Source organism: Protomyctophum parallelum (assembly GCF_964188405.1).
Source record: "Protomyctophum parallelum genome assembly, chromosome: 10".
In the NCBI taxonomy this organism is placed as follows: domain Eukaryota; kingdom Metazoa; phylum Chordata; class Actinopteri; order Myctophiformes; family Myctophidae; genus Protomyctophum; species Protomyctophum parallelum.
The window spans coordinates 36,605,645-36,623,810 of record NC_139704.1 but is presented as its reverse complement, the minus strand read 5'-3'; the positions used below and the strand labels follow the sequence as shown (position 1 = coordinate 36,623,810).

Here is an 18,166-nt window from a genome sequence, read left to right as displayed (position 1 = left end):
TGCACACACGCCGTGCTGCTCAGCTCCCTCCGCGATACTCTGTAAATGTCGATGCCTCGATTTATAATTCAGACGATGCAGTCGCGCGCCAAAAAGAACCGATCTACAAGCTCAAAACGAGGCCGCGTCACGGCACGTTGGGAGCATGCAGATCGGATATTTTCGACCATGACGGGCTACATGGTTCTTCTTCACACGTGCCCAAATCCCTTAATACTCCATTTACAGCACAAAGGAAAAAACAACAACAACAGAGATGACGTATTTTAGTTTGGTTTGTTTCTGCACACGCGGTCATGAATGAAACCCTGAGAAAGGGTCTACTAGTGACCCTTTGGTGTTATCGGGGTCTGTGACCACTGGCCACTGGCCAGCATGTGTGCATATCAATCAGCTGAAACATGCATAAACCATCACTATGACAACGGCAATGGTAGGCCTGAATGGGAGCGCCGCTCTAGTCTTCCAGAATCTCAAACTCAAGAGAGATGACATCTTTTCGTGCACGACTCTGACTCACTTATTCATATTATTACGGATTATGATTTTCCTGGATTTTTTCCACGTGTTCTCAAACATTTTCACGCAGCGGACTCCCAACATTATATGTATTATTAGGTGGTAGGCCACGGACCTCCATTTGAAAAGTTTTGCGACTACTGTCTAGTCTACACAGTGGAGAGTGTGAAACCTATATGATCTGAATGAGACATTCTCTCTCTTGAGCCTTTTGCTATAGGGACCTTTAGAACCTCTGGTCTCTGGTGAACCCCAGATCCCACTTTGAGAGGCACTGGGTACACATGGTCACCTGCACACATCCCTGATCTCATTCAGACAGACAGACAGACAGACAGAGCGGGACAGGTAACAGTCATGGACTCACATGTGTCCCGGGGAGTGACAGGGGGCCTGTCCGTGTTCCATGGACTCGTTGGCTCCCATTCTCAACTAGTTCTTCTGCCCCCCTCCTTGCCTGCTCCTCGTCTCCCCAGCCCCCCCTCCCCCACATCCACCTGCCGCCACCCCCCCCCCACCTCCTCCCCCACACAAACTCCAAACTCCTTCTCCTCCAGGGGAGAGAGAGAGAGAGAGAGCGTGTGACAGAACGAGGCGAGCTGTTGGCCGGTGCTCCTCCGTGATGGCGCGAGTCAGCGGCCGGGTGCCGTTGCGTTGCTGCAGTGCGGTGTGTGTGGAGGAGAGTGTCTTTATGTCATCGGGAGCGAAGGAGGAGGAGGATGATTCGGTGTCCTGCTAAAAAAGCCTGCTGATCTGTCTCTGTGGTTACGGCCACGCGTCACTCCGTATCCCTCATCCGACGGTGTTGTGACAGAACGCCGCGCAAAGCAAAACAAGACCAAAAAAAAAGAAAAAGCAAGACCAAAAAAAAAAGGAATCGCTTTCAGAACGGTCGGACAGAAATGCGTTAAGTAATCCAAGACAAATTGAATGATAATCCCGTTTTCTTTCTATCTGGCATGTGTGTGTGTGTGTAGGGATCCTTCTGTTTGGTGTGCTGATGTCGCTGAGCCGTGTTGCTGCTCCGTCTGCCTCCTCCCCCCACTCTCTCCTCCGCTCCGCTCCCCCCACCCGCCTCCCGCGCCTTTAAAAAGACAAGCAGCTTTTTTTCAGCCTGTCTGACTGCAACCCCGACTATGCAGGGGTGCTAGCAGACAATAACAGACCCCAATCCACACGGATCGACAGCCCTCCCCCTCACCACACATACGCACAGCGCTTAACCCTGAGCGTAAACCATACCATCTCTCTGTCCTGTCAGGAAACCCCTCTTACCAGCCCACTGAGCTGCATATTGAACATGTCAGTGTGTGTGTGTGTGTGTGTGTGTGTGTGCCTCCTTTTCACACAATGGAAGCTTCCAACCGGCAGCGTGGCCAACCAGAGTGCGGCATGAGGTAAACAATAGACCCTGAGAAAGTATGCATGTGTGTGCAAGTGTGTTATTCAACCCCTGACCCGTATAGCCTTAGAGTTATACTTGGTTGTGCATCGTGCGACGTGCCACGCACCGAAGATAGCTGATCTACAAGCTCAGAACGCGTGTTGTGAGCTGGTAGATCAGATCTTTTAGGTGTGCAACAAAGTGTAAATCAGGCTTTATGGTCTAAGTCCCCCACGACCACCAGCTCTGTGCCGATAAAAGCAATAAAAGCTGTGCAATCCCCAAGTTTCGAGTCCTGCCCACGGAGTCGAACCCAAGTCCAAACTTCTACCACTTTGAGAATAGGGAGTCCCTGCTTGGTTGGAGAGATGTTGCACTTATGAGTTTTTGGCGGTATATTACTTGCCAACCAGTAGGTGTCCTACCCGACACCAGGGTGTAAATGTTTCAATGGAAGAGTAGGGAGACCACCTCAAACTACTGCAGACGTAAGTAAGTAATTCATTATCATACAGATTGGTTACAATAATACAGTTTTGAACTGCAGCTTTAACTCCGTTACATACCAGAGAACATGATCAAATCATTGGTTAAATCTTTCCAGTCCTACAAGCGCCAAGTCGACAGACAAAACAACAAAAACTGATAAAACATTGACAAATTCCTGTGCAGGTTTTGGACGCATCTACAACTTACGCAATAGGCAAACGGCACACGGCGTAACATTTCTATGCAGTTTATTTTATCCACAGCAACTTTATTACCTACCTTGCATGTCTCCCTTTAAAAAAAAATACACAAGGTCATAGCTAATGCATTATATTGGCCTCTCTCACAGTCATTTCTAAATGAATGCGGCCTATGCTCTCTCTCCCATGGGGGAACGAGCTCCATCGGTGATCTAATTTACTGGCACTAGCACCAAACCTCTGAATACATCAAAGACAGGAAGAAGAGGCTTAATCACTGTCTGGTCTCCCTACATTTGCCAATCCCTACATTTTACGAGATGCATTTCGGTTGTGTGTGAGGAGGCAGAACAAAGTGTTGTGTTTAGATGGCCGCAGGACAGAAATACTGCTACAGAGGCAGGAACAGGTTCCACCGAATCCCATTGATTGTGCATAAAGCAGCAGAAACCAGATCGAGATGGGGCGTCTGAAATATGAGTAACATAAATCCATTGTACACTCCTGGGAAAGTGAGGGAATGAGGGCTCTGCACAATAGCAGCCTTGCTCCAGCAGCCCTTGTCACCTCACAAACTTGCTGTGGGCCTACGCCGTACAATTCCCAGTGTTCATTTACAAGATGCCCGCACATGGGTTCATTTGGTTCATTTTTTTTCCTATCTCAGAGTTGTAAATACAAATGGACAAATTAACACTGAGGATTTGACTGTGTAGTGTAAAATGCAGGTCTGTCATTAGCATGTGTTCACTGACGCAACCGCAGTCCCAGATGAGCATCTGAACAGTCGATGTTTCATAGCCCCAGGGGGATGGTACTGGCTGCCCACATCACCACTCACAACAGAGACCCTCACTGGAGCAAACATATTGATTTACACTGCAAAACAGTTCCTTGTTACAGTCAAACATATGACATGTACTACACAGCAAAGTGGAGCATATGTACATGATATCAAATAATATGTCCTCTTCTTTCCTCCAAATTAACAGGAGATGAAATTATTGACAAAATGAATGGCATGCTCCATCTCTGTTGTATTCACATAAAATGAACGGCAAACTCCCTCTCTGTTGTACACTTCCAGTAGTAAAGCAAAGACTATGGCCTGCATGCCACAGCTGGAGAAATGAAAAATTCAAGCAACTCGGGCACTGGATGATATAACTGTGGCAGGTTTGTCTGAAAGATTCATAACCCTCCTCTGGAGGAATCTAGGTCGCTGCCATGGTCCATGCACTTGGAGCCTGCAAGAATATCTTAATGCATTAGGATTAGGGGCCTATAGTTTTAACCCATATAACCTTCCTTGTCATTTGAAATATTTTCGTTGGCTATTCAAAAAAAAACCAGATAACACAATTTGCTATTTTTTAACATAAATCTTGAAAGTGTGAGAACTACTGGTGATCAAGGCATTTGTAGAATCGGCCTCGGGTCTTAATGGGTTAACAAGACAGGCTTGGCCAAGCACAGTTTATGGTTTCTGGGACACCAGACGAAAAAGACCCACATATTTTGAGGCTATTATAACCATATGTTGCAATAGCAAAAAAATAAAATAAATGGAGTATATGTTTCAGGGAAGCTATGTTTAAGACTATTGTGGTGGTTTTAAAGATTTGTAATGATGTTAAGATTTAACACCCAATTTATGTTAACAAGTCAATGTTGCAAACATAACATGTGCAAATTACACCGATTTGGAATCAAGAAAGCTGCCAGTATGCACTGGAGAAGAAAATGAAAAGACGCTTTGCTTTGCCCGGGGTTTAGAAAACCATGACATGATGCTAGTATACACACAGGCCTGTGAACAGCCAGGGAAAGAGAGCTGCGCAGAGTAACAGCTTCAGTACAACGCCATAAACAATCACTGTTGTCACAGTGTTTACACAGAAAAGTCCTGTTGCTTTAACTCTCAGTGTAACAAATGGACCCAGACACTTTTGCTGCGTGGAACAGAGCTTCTCAAAGTGGGCCCCCGGGGACCGACCCTGGAGTGAGGGGGTTTCAGGGGGTCCCCGGAAAACTGAGGAGCAAAACTGATTTCACTATTATTTAACCGACTAGAAGTTATGCCAATGCGAGAATGCAATGCATACTAATGACTGTTTACACGTCACTTCACTCTCTCCACTGTTAACTCCCCACATACGGTACTCAGTACAGTAATAGAAGATTGTTTTTCTTAGCTTAGCTTAGATTTAGTACAGAATTCTACAACTTTCTATTATAGGGTTCCCTGGTACAAAGTACTTTCAAATTGGGGCTCTCTGCCTGATATATACCTCAATCAATGGGGGCCAAAGAAAAGTGGGGGTGCCACATATACCCGAGAAAATGTGAAAACAGAAAATAGCATCTTACAAGGCAGCTTTTAGCAGCACACAACAGTGAATTGTGGCAGGTCTCAAACAATCTTGTTTTCTTTTACACAACTATAAAGACAGAAATATATATTTTTAGAGCATTTAGAGCAATGGATTAATAAATAAATACAATTAAGTTTTCAGGACTGGCATGGCATTCACACAAAATAAACTAAAAGAGCAAGAAGCGAAAAGAAAAGTGTGATGACTATTTTCACCGAAATGTTCTTCCGAGAATAGGGACGCTAGGGTTCAAGTGGTTAAAAAGGATATCTTCTTCAATTAAATTAAAGCCAACACCTGTTGATTCTGTGTAGGTGGTGACCCATGTCACTCTGTCTGGAGTCTAGAGTGACACAGGTCACCACCTACTGTAGACAGGGTGTGTCTAGAGTCTAAAGACACCCTGGCCGACATTTCACATCGACCATCCTCCTGGACTAATAACCGTCTTTACCAACGTAATAGACGTGTATAATTAAAGAAATATATATTTAACAAAGTCTCTCTCCATTTTAGAACTGATATGCAGTACCCTACACAACATAAGGAGTGATGATGTCCTAGTTCACACACATTCAGCCCTTGTTTGACTATGCGTGCACCTCCTGGTTCTCTAGCATCTCAATGACAATGACACAAAAAACTAAGCTCCAGACCTCCCAAAACAAACTAATACGACTTATTTTAGGCCTAGGGCCAATGACCCACCTGTTTGTAACACATTTTGATAACATAGGTTGGCTCCGGATATAGAAGACAGAGTCAAGCAATTGAAAATGGGACTCAAAATTGTAAATGCAGATCTGCCCTCCATGCCCTCAGTGAATATGTGAATAATTATCTGGTGCCACCAATCTTTGGAACAAATAATATTTGTTCTAAATAATATGTACCCATATTATGGGTACATTCACTTTCGACAACACTGCCACTCAGGTGTGGAATGCCTTGCCCCCTTCGCTCAGAACTAGCAAATCACTGGTTTCCTTTAAGAAAGGACTGAAAATGCACCTGTCACTGTCATCCGGTCAACAGAAGCCATAACTCTATTCCCCCCCTCTCCAATTAATTTCTAATCCAAACCCGTACATAGATTGAATGTCTTGTTGAGATATTTAAATTGTTGTTATTGTTGATGTTGTTGTGATTGCATGCATGGGACCCGGATGGAAACAAGACCGCAAGGTCTTTCTTCGGTGATGTCCTTTTGGCCCAATGTGCGCTACTGTACCCTGTACTGTTTTGCATCTTATTGTCTAATGAAATTATCAATCAATCAATCAATGTGCCAGGCAGCCAACTATAACTGCAGTACACACACACACACACACACACACACACACACACACACACACACACACACACACACACACACACACACACACACACACACACACACACACACACACACACACACACACACACACACACACACACACACACACACACACACACACACACACACACACACACACAGGATTATGCTCCCTCTGCTGTTTGGAAATGGTATTTCACAAAGAGGCAGAAGTGGCTGAGTCATTCTCTTGTATGACGTTTAGTTTAGTTTTTAGTGTAATATACATCATTTGGCCATTTATAGTCATGACATCATGACAATCATCTGGTAATAATAAAGTAATGAGCACCAGTTTAAATGCACTCAACAAAAAAAACGTGTGAATGAACATGATTGTGGTCTAGGGTGCAACACTAGCCATCTCTGGCAGTTTTAATGTCAGTGAATCTGCCCTGCAATGTTTAAATGGTCAAGGAGACAGAGTTCATTGTGGATAAGTGCTCCTCTGCATGTGCTATGATGCACCAATAAGGCAAACATTATACACATTAGAATTCAGCTCCCAAAACCACCATTGTCCATCAATAAATCATGTTTGCTGGGTGGTGGTATTTGGCAATTTAAAAAGTAATTAAAAAACACCACAAGAGCAAGGAGGGTTGCTGAGGCAACACGGACCAATAAACACTGTGGATTTCTGTGGACAATGAATGCCTTATTAATGCATTCTCCGAACGGTTATCTGTGGCTCTGAAGTCTGAACAGAGAAATGGAATCATGTCGCTTCCACGTGTGGAACAGCATGGCTACAATGTGGATCTCAGACTGCATGTGATCAGTCTGTGTCTGTGATGTCAGTCATCTATGACATATCTAAATTTGGGTGTCAAAAGTCCATTTTCAAAAAGCAATGACAGCCAAGACACGTTGTGAGCTTCTAGATCGGCTAACAGTTTTGAAAGAATAAGCTGGGGGCATACTGTAAGTGGTTAATGAAGTATGTATGAAATGCAGTAGTGGTATGTATTTCATAATTATTTACGTTGACAGCGGTTTGAAGCTTTGAGGTTTATACCAGTAAGCTCTGTGTAGTTCCACAAAACAAGTCGCAACAAGACTTCCTTCTCTCCAAAAGGGTTCAGGGTTGCTTCATCATCTCTGGCCCGAGTTGAGATGAGGTCTACACCTGGCCAGGGTTCAAAAGATACGACCATAGCTACTTTTCATCAACAAGGCTAAAAGCAGCTACTGTCAACAGTCAACACCAGCCAAATCTAAGGTCCTAAGTGAACTAGAACTAAGAGTGGAAACAGGATACAACATGACATTTCTGTTTAACTGCAAGCAAACAACCAGCTTGTAAAGAAGCAAACTCATGAACAAAGTAAAAAGAAAAGAAAGAAAAAAAAAGGTGGACACGAGGAGAAAACTATGAGCACAAAACTAGTTCTATTCCACAAACCCTCCATCCAGGATTCCACATTTTAACCACTTTGAATCTTTGCATTCCTATTTTGGGCAAGTCATTTTAGGCGAAAATGACATTCAGAAAAACCTGAACATTTCATGAAACAGTGAAGACAGCTGATGTCAATGTGTCACATCTGAAAATAGGGCGTATCCGTACGTTATTAATTCTGTTTTTACAGCTACATCAGAGGTAGAGCTTTATTAATCCCACAGTGGAAATTGTGCTCAGATATTCATGACGAGTGCTTGGGATGGAGCAGTTAGGGGTGATTCATACTCCTATTTTAGAGCCGAATAAAAGTCGGTCCGGCTCTGTAGAGCCTACAATGTGACGTTATTTGAGGTTTGGGGGGGGGTGGGGTACCGTCCTAAAGTCGGCTCTTCTGTGCTACTGAAAATGTCTGACGAGCCGAAATCATTTCGGCACTACAGCGGTAAAATAGGAGTATGAATCGGCCCTTAGAGTAGGTATCAGAACGGGACTCAGTGTGCAGTGGCTGTTACGGGGGGTTCACAAACCTTTCCGTGCCAAAGACCCCCCAAATAAGCTGGTTGCGAAATGGCTTGTTAACAAAACGGAAAACGATTGTGACGTATAAACAAATCACACGTGATACATTGCGTTCTTGTAGATCTAGTTACATTAAAGATGGAGTGCCACAGTTTTTGTATTTTTTCCAGTTTTTGCATGTGTCTATGAGGTGACAGTACTTCATTAGACACCCTGGAGTCGTTTTTATGTGCAATGGTGTATTAACTTTGTATTTAGGGTTTCTTCCTGGAGGCTGAACCCTTGACAGTCAAAACGGGCCAATGAAATAAACAGTAAAATAGTGACATCACACTATCAGCCCCTCCCCCTTTATCATACAACTACAGCTGTGGGTGCAGCTTCAGTTCAGGTGGATCACCACCCATCACCACCAACCAGGCAAACCAGGCATACTTAATGAACAGGTGGGCGTATCCACCATAAAAGCATGATTTTAACAAATACTTTACACTTTTTGGAAAAGGTTCTTCCTCCTTATATTATAATAATACCTGATGATCATGTTTTAGGGTGGGGTAAAAAATCGTGGCACTCCATCTTCAACGTCCCCTGCGGGGCCATGCAGTGAAGACCATACCTTGCGGGGCGGTAGTAGGGAGCAGGGCTAGGGCAGGGATCCTCCTCCTGGCGACCAGAGGGTGGTGGCGGCGGAGGGGAGGCTGGGGGTGGTGGTGGAGGAGGAGGAGGGGGTGGGGGAGATGCAGCGGGTGGGGCAGCAAGCTTCTCCGGAGGGGTGGGAGGAGGAGTGGGGAAGTCGTTCTGGAGGAGGTGCGGAGGAAGGGCGGGAGGGAAGTGGTGTCCGGAGGGAGCGGCTAAGGGGGCAGAGGCGTCAGGGTCACCTCTGCCTGCCCGTTCAGTTAGAGAGGACCTGTAGGGGACGGAGCAAAGGGAGGGGGGGGGGGGGGGGGGGGGGGGGGGGGAGCGTCAGAGACGGACGAACCAGACGGACAAGACGGCCAACTCCCGGTGACTCAGAATCCCTGTGAGGACGTGTTCCTCTTTCCTCTATACAAATGAAGGAAAATGTACTCAACACAAACACTAAGCTCTTAAAGTGAAACACACACTGCTGATGTGCATTTCAGTCTATTGTTGATGTTGACAATATTATAGTACAATAATATAATATAGTACAACAACAATATTTATGACGCAACCATTGCTGGAAAAATCCCCCGTCTGTCCAATTCCACGACACCTTTTGCATGCAAGCACCAACCTGGTGTGCCCATATGGTCAATGACTGCTGCTGCCTCTACAAACGTTTTCTGGAGTCAACACCACTATTTGTGCCATAAAAACAGAGTGAACAAGGACAATGTCATGGCCACTAATATTATCAGCTAAAGACCAGGACATGCTTTTTCACAACCATGGATTACGCCAGTGAACTCACTCAGTAGTAAACTTTTCAGCACAACATTCAGCAGCATTTCAGAGACACACACACACACTGCTCAGTGCTCAGTGTTAGAGCTGCAATGGTTAGCAACACATACATCGAAAGCTGTCATGGTTAAAAGAACAACACTCTCAGCTTTGGTGAATCTTTAACCACTTACTCAGCTTAAATATCTGCTATACTACTGAAAATGTTGACCGAAAATGACATGCCCCAAAAATATGGAATGCCAGGTTAGGCTACAACACTAACTAAGTGTGGATGGTTGCTATATTGTTGGGTCCAAGCGAGACAGTTTGTCTGAAGAATACACCAGAGCAAATTCAGCAATTCAGAAACTTAACTCTGTGCTCTTTCGACACCTCAATGAAATGTGTTCACATAAAAAAAAAGTATGTGTGATGTATCCGTTTTATTTTTCTGAACCGATTAACTGACAAGGGTCACAATCATTCTAACATAGTTCTTACTGGCTTCAATGCATTCCCATTGAACGTCCGACTGTTCATTCATACCCTCCGTGGTAGAGTGGAGTGGACCTGCCCTTTATGGTGTACAAGCCTGTCTGAGAGCTCGCCATGGCTCTGTCATCACTAACCACCTGGTGGAGTGGCTTTGGTCCAGGCTTGTCTTATCAGGAGCTGTAGGCTCTAATCTGAAAGGCAACGTGCTGGACGACGACCATGCAGCTGTTGGGTAGGGCCTGCCTCCTGTTGGGCTCTTCTAAAAATAATACCCAGCAGTCTCCACTGCAGAGCAGGGCTTCACAATAGCCTTGAAAGCAACTTTACACAACAGAAATGCCGCACAAACCTCAGCTCAGTCGGTCGGCCCTGTTCAACTCTCCTCCTCACCCAGGCTCTCTCCTGCAGAGCTATACTCCCTTCCAGGTCATTTTAAATTGAAAGTGGAGCTCTCCATTATACCCTTATCCACCTTTCTCCAGGCTGCAGACACAACTTAATGACATTTAATGGGGGAGTCTGAGTATGCATTTCTTAAGGGAGTAGCCAGAGCTACACAGTCACACTAAAACCCTCTGTGATCATTTACCGCTGGACAAAATGTACAAATGGAACCAAATGGACCTAAGTGTACATTACATTTTTGCATTCTCTAAGTTACAAATGGTAAAATGTGGTCATTTACCTGCCGCTGGGGCTGTACAAAGGGAACCAAATGGACCCAAGTGTACATTCGGTTCCAATTTTTACATTCCGAGTTACAAATGATATAATTAACACGGAGGATTTTACTGTGTATTTGACTTAAACAGGGTTCAGCTCTTTACGGTGCTGCGGCTTCTACATTCACAGAAGAATGACCATGAAAGAAATGTATTTCAAACGTCTAACTGCTACAGAAATTAAAGTTGATCAATCAAAAGGACAGCTACATAAATGCCAGTGAAGCAGAATTGTTTGCTACAATGTTCTACTATGACCCATATTCCTTACAGGAGACCAAAGCCTTAACAGTATATGTGTCAGCGTTAACAGCGCAACTTGGCACAAGCAGGATGTTTCAAAATGCCCCAGTCACAACACAGTCTGACTCTGGGCCAACTGCTATCTGGATCGCCACTGACTTGAGAAAATGGGAATAGGGTGACAACTCTAGCTAACAAGCTCCTTGGGTTGTTCTTGCTTGGATTGTATTGCTCTGGATTAAGAGCGTCTGCTAAATACCTAAATTGTAAATTGTACAAGATGCCATGGAATACAGTTATACCCTGAGATATATGGTGCAGTGATTCTCAACCTATTGAATGTCAAAGACCTCCAAATTCTTGTCTCGGGGACCACAATCTAAAACATAATGTATCATTGATTACTGATTAGACATGATTTGGTATGACCTGTCATTTGGTCCAGAATTCCTTTACAGTCTAATATGTGTCTGCAGGTATAGAGATCACAGTGAAACTGATCAAAAATAGACATTCTTGTACCTTACCATATATTTGCTTCTAAATGAAATAATGGTGAGGACGAACTATCAATCACTTAGCTGGGGAGGACCCCGTGAAACCCCACTCAAGGACCTATGGGGGTCCCCAGACCCCAAGTTGAGAACCACTGATCTAATGTATGAAGATGCAGGAGGTTGACCCATTAAGACCGGGAAAGCAGCAGTTTCATTTTAGATTTGAGCTATTTTCTTTTTTTCTCATTCAATTTTCATTTGTTATCTGATCAAGCAAAAAACACAGCATAATTATCGTTCAAACCACTTTAACCAACACACACACACACACACACACACACACACACACACACACACACACACACACACACACACACACACACACACACACACACACACACACACACACACACACACACACACACACACACACACACACACACACACACACACACACACACACTTGCAACTGCTTCCATAACTAGTGTATTTTCAACTAGGGCATTTTTGCTATTTTGGATATAAAAGACTGCATTGTATGTCCACAGGATTTTCCTACATAAATAAATGTCTAATAACACACACGCGCGAGCGTGCAGTCGCACGCACGCACACACACACACACACACACACACACACACACACACACACGTACAGTGCGCATGCTAATCTGCTGGAGCCAGCTGGGATGGGATGACAGCACGCCCAGATAAAGTGTTTAATGATAAACAGAGAAGGGTAAATAAATACAAACCAGCTGAGGAGGCTTGTGGTTTTTAAAACCGCTGTAACAGGAACATTGCGCACGCCACGCGCGCACACACGCACACACAAGACTGAAACATTACCTCTGCCTCATATACAGTAGTTAGCTTAAATCAAATGGCATGTCATTAGGTACACTCCACCACATTCAACCACGCAAAGACATATGAAACTACAATTACCTTACCATGGAGACTATATTTGCAGGAAAATGTGGGTTTACCTCACATGATCCCACCTCATCCGTTTCTAAAAACATGGATTGATTAAGTTACAAATGGAGATGCATTAACCCAGTTTCACATGCCCCCTGTACAAACGTTTCACTGTTTAACTGAAATGTTAAGACTAATCTATTCCCAAATGAAGTACCGCAACTCTAGACATTTCCTACTTAAGATTATACCGGTATAGGCACATCTCAGTAAACTATACCCACATGTTTTTAAAGCTTATGCTGGCATTGAAGGAAAAGCATGCATGGCATTACGTAAAGACAGGCAAGGGAAAAACACCACTATTTAATTGAAACGTCAACCTCCACTTGAATCTGACACGCGAGTCGTGTGTGGGAGGGAGGAGGGAGGATGTTGCGGAACCCAACGAGAACTTAAGTTACCGCAAACAGAAAGAAAGACCCTGTCTAGTCTGTCTGAGGCTGATGTCAACAACAAGTGTTCCTACAACCACACAGGGACTCAGTTGTACAACGACAAATAGATTCCACACTCTCAACGAGACACAGAGAGAGAGAGAGAGAGAGAGAGAGAGAGAGAGAAGAGCCAGGGAGTGGAGAGAAAGTAAAAACAAAGCATGCTGCGACTTGTAATCTTTTTGCCCTCTGCCTAACACACCATGTGTCATTTCAGAACTTCTCTCACTCCTTCCCTCCAGCCCTGCCCTTCATCATCTCTCTAATTTCTCCTCTCTCGTGCCGTCTGGTAAGTCAGCCGAGGCACAACAGCAATTAGCACTAGTTACCTACATCGGCCATCTGCCGCTGGCTCACATTAGGACATGCATAACAATCTGACATCTATGCTATGGGAGAGAAACTTTCCATCAACTCACCAAACACTCTGCTGTGGACAATTCCATCACAACAACTTCAGCACAAAATATGCCTTCCCTTTGGCGTCTGTGGCACTTCAAATACCAGGGGCTGCTCCGCTGTACTCTCTCTCTCCCTTTCTCTCGCTTTCTGACGGACACGCTCGCGCAACGGCACATGCTCTCAAGTGTTTCTCTGAACTCTTGCCGTTTGTTACTCTCGGTCTGGCTGGCTTGGCGTGAATGACTTCAGCGGGGCCGAGTGCCTGCCCAAATTCCTCCCCGCTCCCCAAGCTTCACAGCTTCAGTTCACGGAGGCGCGGACTGAGCTAGACTGACAGCCCAGGACAGCCTCTAGGGGCGGGGTGAAAGAGACACACACATGCATATACACACACACACACACACACACCCCGTCTATCACAGTCACATTTCTCTCTCTCTCTTTCTCTTCCTCTGTTACACACACACACACACACGACTAACAAGCACATGATACATGCTTCAAACAACCCTCATCCTTCTAGGGCTTATAGTAACAGCATTAGGGAGTCTCACTCCTAGTGTGGTTCCGGCAGGACTGATAGGCATAGGACTGTTGTGATTGACAGGCAGCAAGTGCCGACTATGGCATGCATCGCTCATAGACTGTAAAAAATATGGACAAAGCGTTCGCCGGGTCTAACATGGACGTAAAATGAAGCCTGTTATTCCTGCACTGTAAGTCGCCATCTTTCTAGATCCGTTTGGTACCAGCTGGCCATTGGCTGGCTCCGTTTTGGACCAGCTGGCCATTGGCTGCCCAGACAACGAGGCGGGACTTCCCCCCTTCTTCTCCGTTGGTTTTTATTTTGACTCGAGTGGGAGGGGAATCCCGATCATAGACTGTAACGGTAGCCACGCCCCTCAGAACATACGCGATGGTTTATTTTCTTTATGGTCATTTTTTTAATTAATGGGACCATAATTTTCCAAAAAGAATATTATGACATTAGAAATGAGACTTTAAACTAGTGACTGGAAGAAGAAAGTATTCATGACCATGTTTATTAAGGTAATACAGTCTAGGTGAAGTTGGGCCAAAATACATGGGCCTCTATGGAGCTATGGGGCTTTTTGGGTCCAGTCCAGCGCCACAACAGGCCATTATATGAACTACCGATTTCAAATGAGGCTTCACGAAATATCTGGCTGACTGCCCCCCTGGCATCGCTGCAGCGGTCACAGGAGGAGAGAGTGAGACGGGATAGAGTGACAAGAGATGCATGATAAAGACAAACAGAAGGCCAGGATACACAAGCTATAACAGGAAGAAGCAATGAAAACAATTTGTAGAAATATTTCAATGTAAACTAGAAAAAGTGCCCCTCGGGGCACACGGTCAGGTTGTGGCCTCCTGGTGGCGCTATAATAGGCCAATGTGAAAAGGGTGACATTTCTTCTTACGCCTTGGATGGCAATTGGATGATTTGAGGCATTTTGTTCCAAAAATGTGTTTAGCAAAAATCCACCTGTCGGTGGCGCTATAACAGGCCAATGTGAAAAGGGTGGGATATATTCCTCAGCCTAGTAGGAAAGTCTGTGAAAGATTTTACGTAAATTGCACGCTCCGTTCATGATTTGAGGCTTTTTGTTCAAAATGGCCTCGACCGGTTTAACGGTGCCGGAGATTAGCTGTACACAGACGGACGGACAGACAGACAGACAGACACAAGCACACACACACGGACGCAGTGCAAAACATACTCTCTCCACATGCCTTCGGCCTGGTGGAGACAATAACATGTTAGTATGCCATCGTCGTAAATGATAAGCCGCAACATATTCACCCCCAGCATTATTTAAAAAAAAGCGTTGCATAATAAGGGAGCGACATACATGGAAATTTACCAGTGCTTAACCAGATCGACTATTACAAATCATTTAAACAAACTGGAAAGAATTGGAAAGAAATTTGAACTTTTGGACTATAATGATATGCTCAAAATAGGGATGGCAGGTTGAAGGTGGTAAAATAAATACCGCTCATACGGGAAACAGAGAAGCCATGCTGAGCGAGACAAGATGGTTTACTGTGTGTACTTCAGTTATTAGGGAGTTTAAACAGCATCACAGGTTCACTGCAATGACATCAACCAGTAAAAATCTAATGCTTCAGCTTCTAAACCTTGGGCCCCAATTAATTGTGTCCATCCAGTTTAAACAACTGAGACAAGGTGCCTGAAAGTCAAACAAAGTATCCATGCAGACCCCCTTGAGCTGGAAAATTCTGAAAAGGAGACCACTGAGTTTTGCTAAGCTGTGTGTAACCTCATCTTATAACCAATACTAAGCATTAATTAATAATAAAAAACAGAAAGCCTCTACATTTACAATAATTCTGTGTCACATGCCGTCTGTAGTAAGTAAATACTCTTTTCAAAGTGGACATTTTTACATGTAAACACAGCTGAAGGTAATACGATTAGGCTAATTGTGTTACTGTGCCAACAGACAGATCTTTAAGAGTTCACTAACTTCATACATGCTGGCACACAGGCACCCCTAAATGGAAAAACACCCACCTCAAGAAGCAGCACTCTATGTACTGAAAGATGCTTGTCCAAGCATATACTATTGCACAATAAGATACTCCAGCCTTTTAATTTACTTTCATGTCTAAAACACTTTGTATAGCCCTTCAGTACGACGTGATAGTGCTACACAAATAAACATGCTTTGACTTTAACTTTAGCTGTGTCAAAATGACTGCAGTTAAAACTTAAAAAAAGTACAAATGTACTTCCTTTCAAGCTCATTTCTGGCAGATGTTAAACTGACGTGTTAAACTGAAAGCATATACGCACTTTAATATACCTCATACTTTAAATACCTAAACTTACTGTTACTTACTGTCACCAATTGATAGCATTGGACAATAACAAATTAAAAGATTCATGAAATATATACGCTTTGACATTATTTAGATTGCCACTTTAGTTGCTTGTGTTGGTCGTGACTCAATCTCAATCATCTTTCAATCAGTGAATCGGGTGCAGGGTGCAGCACTTTCTCTCAGACTCCTGAGTTTGGCATAGTGAAAAACCCCAACCTTGGTCGTGGTCCGTGGAAAGTACATGTACTCAAGTGTATTTCCAATTTTCTATACTTTTACTTCTACATCTGATCTCAGAGACAAATATTGTACTTTTACTACACTACACAATTATTTGGGAACTTTACTTACAATGTAGTTGTACTTGTAATGTAGTTACTCGATGTAGATTATAATTACAAAACATACAATAACCACTTTAGCCCTATTTAAATATTACCCATTTGAAAATAGCCAATCTACAAGCTCGTCTACAAACGCGTACAAAAGCGAGCTTGTAGATCTGTTTAGTTATTTCTTTTTAAGTTATTAAAAAGTATTAAGTTACTTTTTTTTTTACAATACTTGCGGCCAGTGAGGCTGTTTTTTGGTTTTGGGAATATGTTTACCTTTTACCATGTTCGGAATAAAGTTTACCTTTTGTACCTTTACTCCAGTAAAGTTTAAAAACCAAACTTTTACTTCTAACAGACTATGTTTACATTGTGGTATTGATACTTTTAAATTAAGTAAAACATGTAAGTACTTCTTCCACCACTGGTCCTACCCTCTAACCATCTCTAGCCTGCTGCCGGAGAGGCTAAATTATATTAACAAAGAAGGCTGCTGGTTTCAACACACAAACGTGAGGGTCTACCAGTAAATCACCAGTGTCAATAACTTAATAAAGTCATTGTGTAGTGTAGCTTCAAAAGATGTCCATCTTACAATGTTAAATTGACATGCATGGTTGCATCAGTTACGTTTCACAAAGGCACTCACCCACTGTGCAGCGGCTCCTCAGCTGTGTCCTGGAATGTGGCCTTCACTGGGGTTTCCCAAACTGGTGGGCTCTCCGCTGGTTTCTTCACTGGTTGCGCTGGAGTTTCTGGGAGATCTACAACCCCTGGAAATGGTTCTGGAATCTTAACTTGCACCTTCACCGCATCTATTTCCACAAACTCTCCAACTGGTTCTGGGACCTTGACCTGCTCCTTCTGTGGTTCTGGCACCTCTTTAACGAGTCCTGGGAGTTCAACTGGCCTCTTCACTATTTCAAGAAGCTCTGCTGACTTCTTCACGGGTTCGGGTTGGACATCGCCTGGCACCCTCACAGGCCCGGCGAGTTCCTCTGGGATTTCTGTCTTCTCTGGATCAGCTACTGGCTCTTTCACTGGTCCCAAGACCTCAACGGGTTCCTTCACTGGCTGTACTGGTGGGTTTTCTTGTGCTTTTGCTAGTGGCGGCGTGTTCTCCTCTTGACTTAGAGGAGCAGCTACCTCCCCGGTTGGAGTAAGAAACTCTTGTTGAGGAGAATCCAGGGACGGGAAGGGTCTGTATAGAACAATACAAGAGAGAGAGAGAGAGAGGGAGGTGGGGAGGTGACATTTGTTTGTTTAGTTTACACATGATACACGGATCAAGGATCAAGTGACAAATATGTGCCTACAGTAATGTGTGTAGGCGACGCCTACACGCTAGCTCTGGTCCATAGCTCTAATGCGTTTTATTTAGAGCTAGGTTACTCTCCACTTCCACCGCTCGCATGAATGCAGACCAGCCTCTCCTCTTTAGCGTAAATAAAAATAATGTTTTTGCTACTCACCAAAACAAAGGTGGGTTGTGTCATTAGAAAGCCTACTTTCCTTAGTGGGAGCACTCT

The 18,166-nt window shown here is 44.1% G+C and overlaps 1 protein-coding gene across 10 annotated transcripts in view; it reads right to left on the bottom strand.

Annotated features, from left to right (window-relative positions):
- Positions 1-18,166, bottom strand: part of tacc2 (transforming, acidic coiled-coil containing protein 2) — an 82,793-nt gene that overhangs the window by 36,330 nt on the left and 28,297 nt on the right. For all 10 annotated transcript variants that reach the window (XM_083775667.1, XM_083775670.1, XM_083775671.1 and 7 more), the window contains 2 exons: positions 17,287-17,838; positions 8,865-9,155 (listed from right to left, as the gene is read on the bottom strand). In XM_083775667.1, the coding sequence (XP_083631793.1) occupies positions 8,865-9,155; positions 17,287-17,838 (843 nt within the window). The remainder of the gene's footprint in view (positions 1-8,864; positions 9,156-17,286; positions 17,839-18,166) is intronic.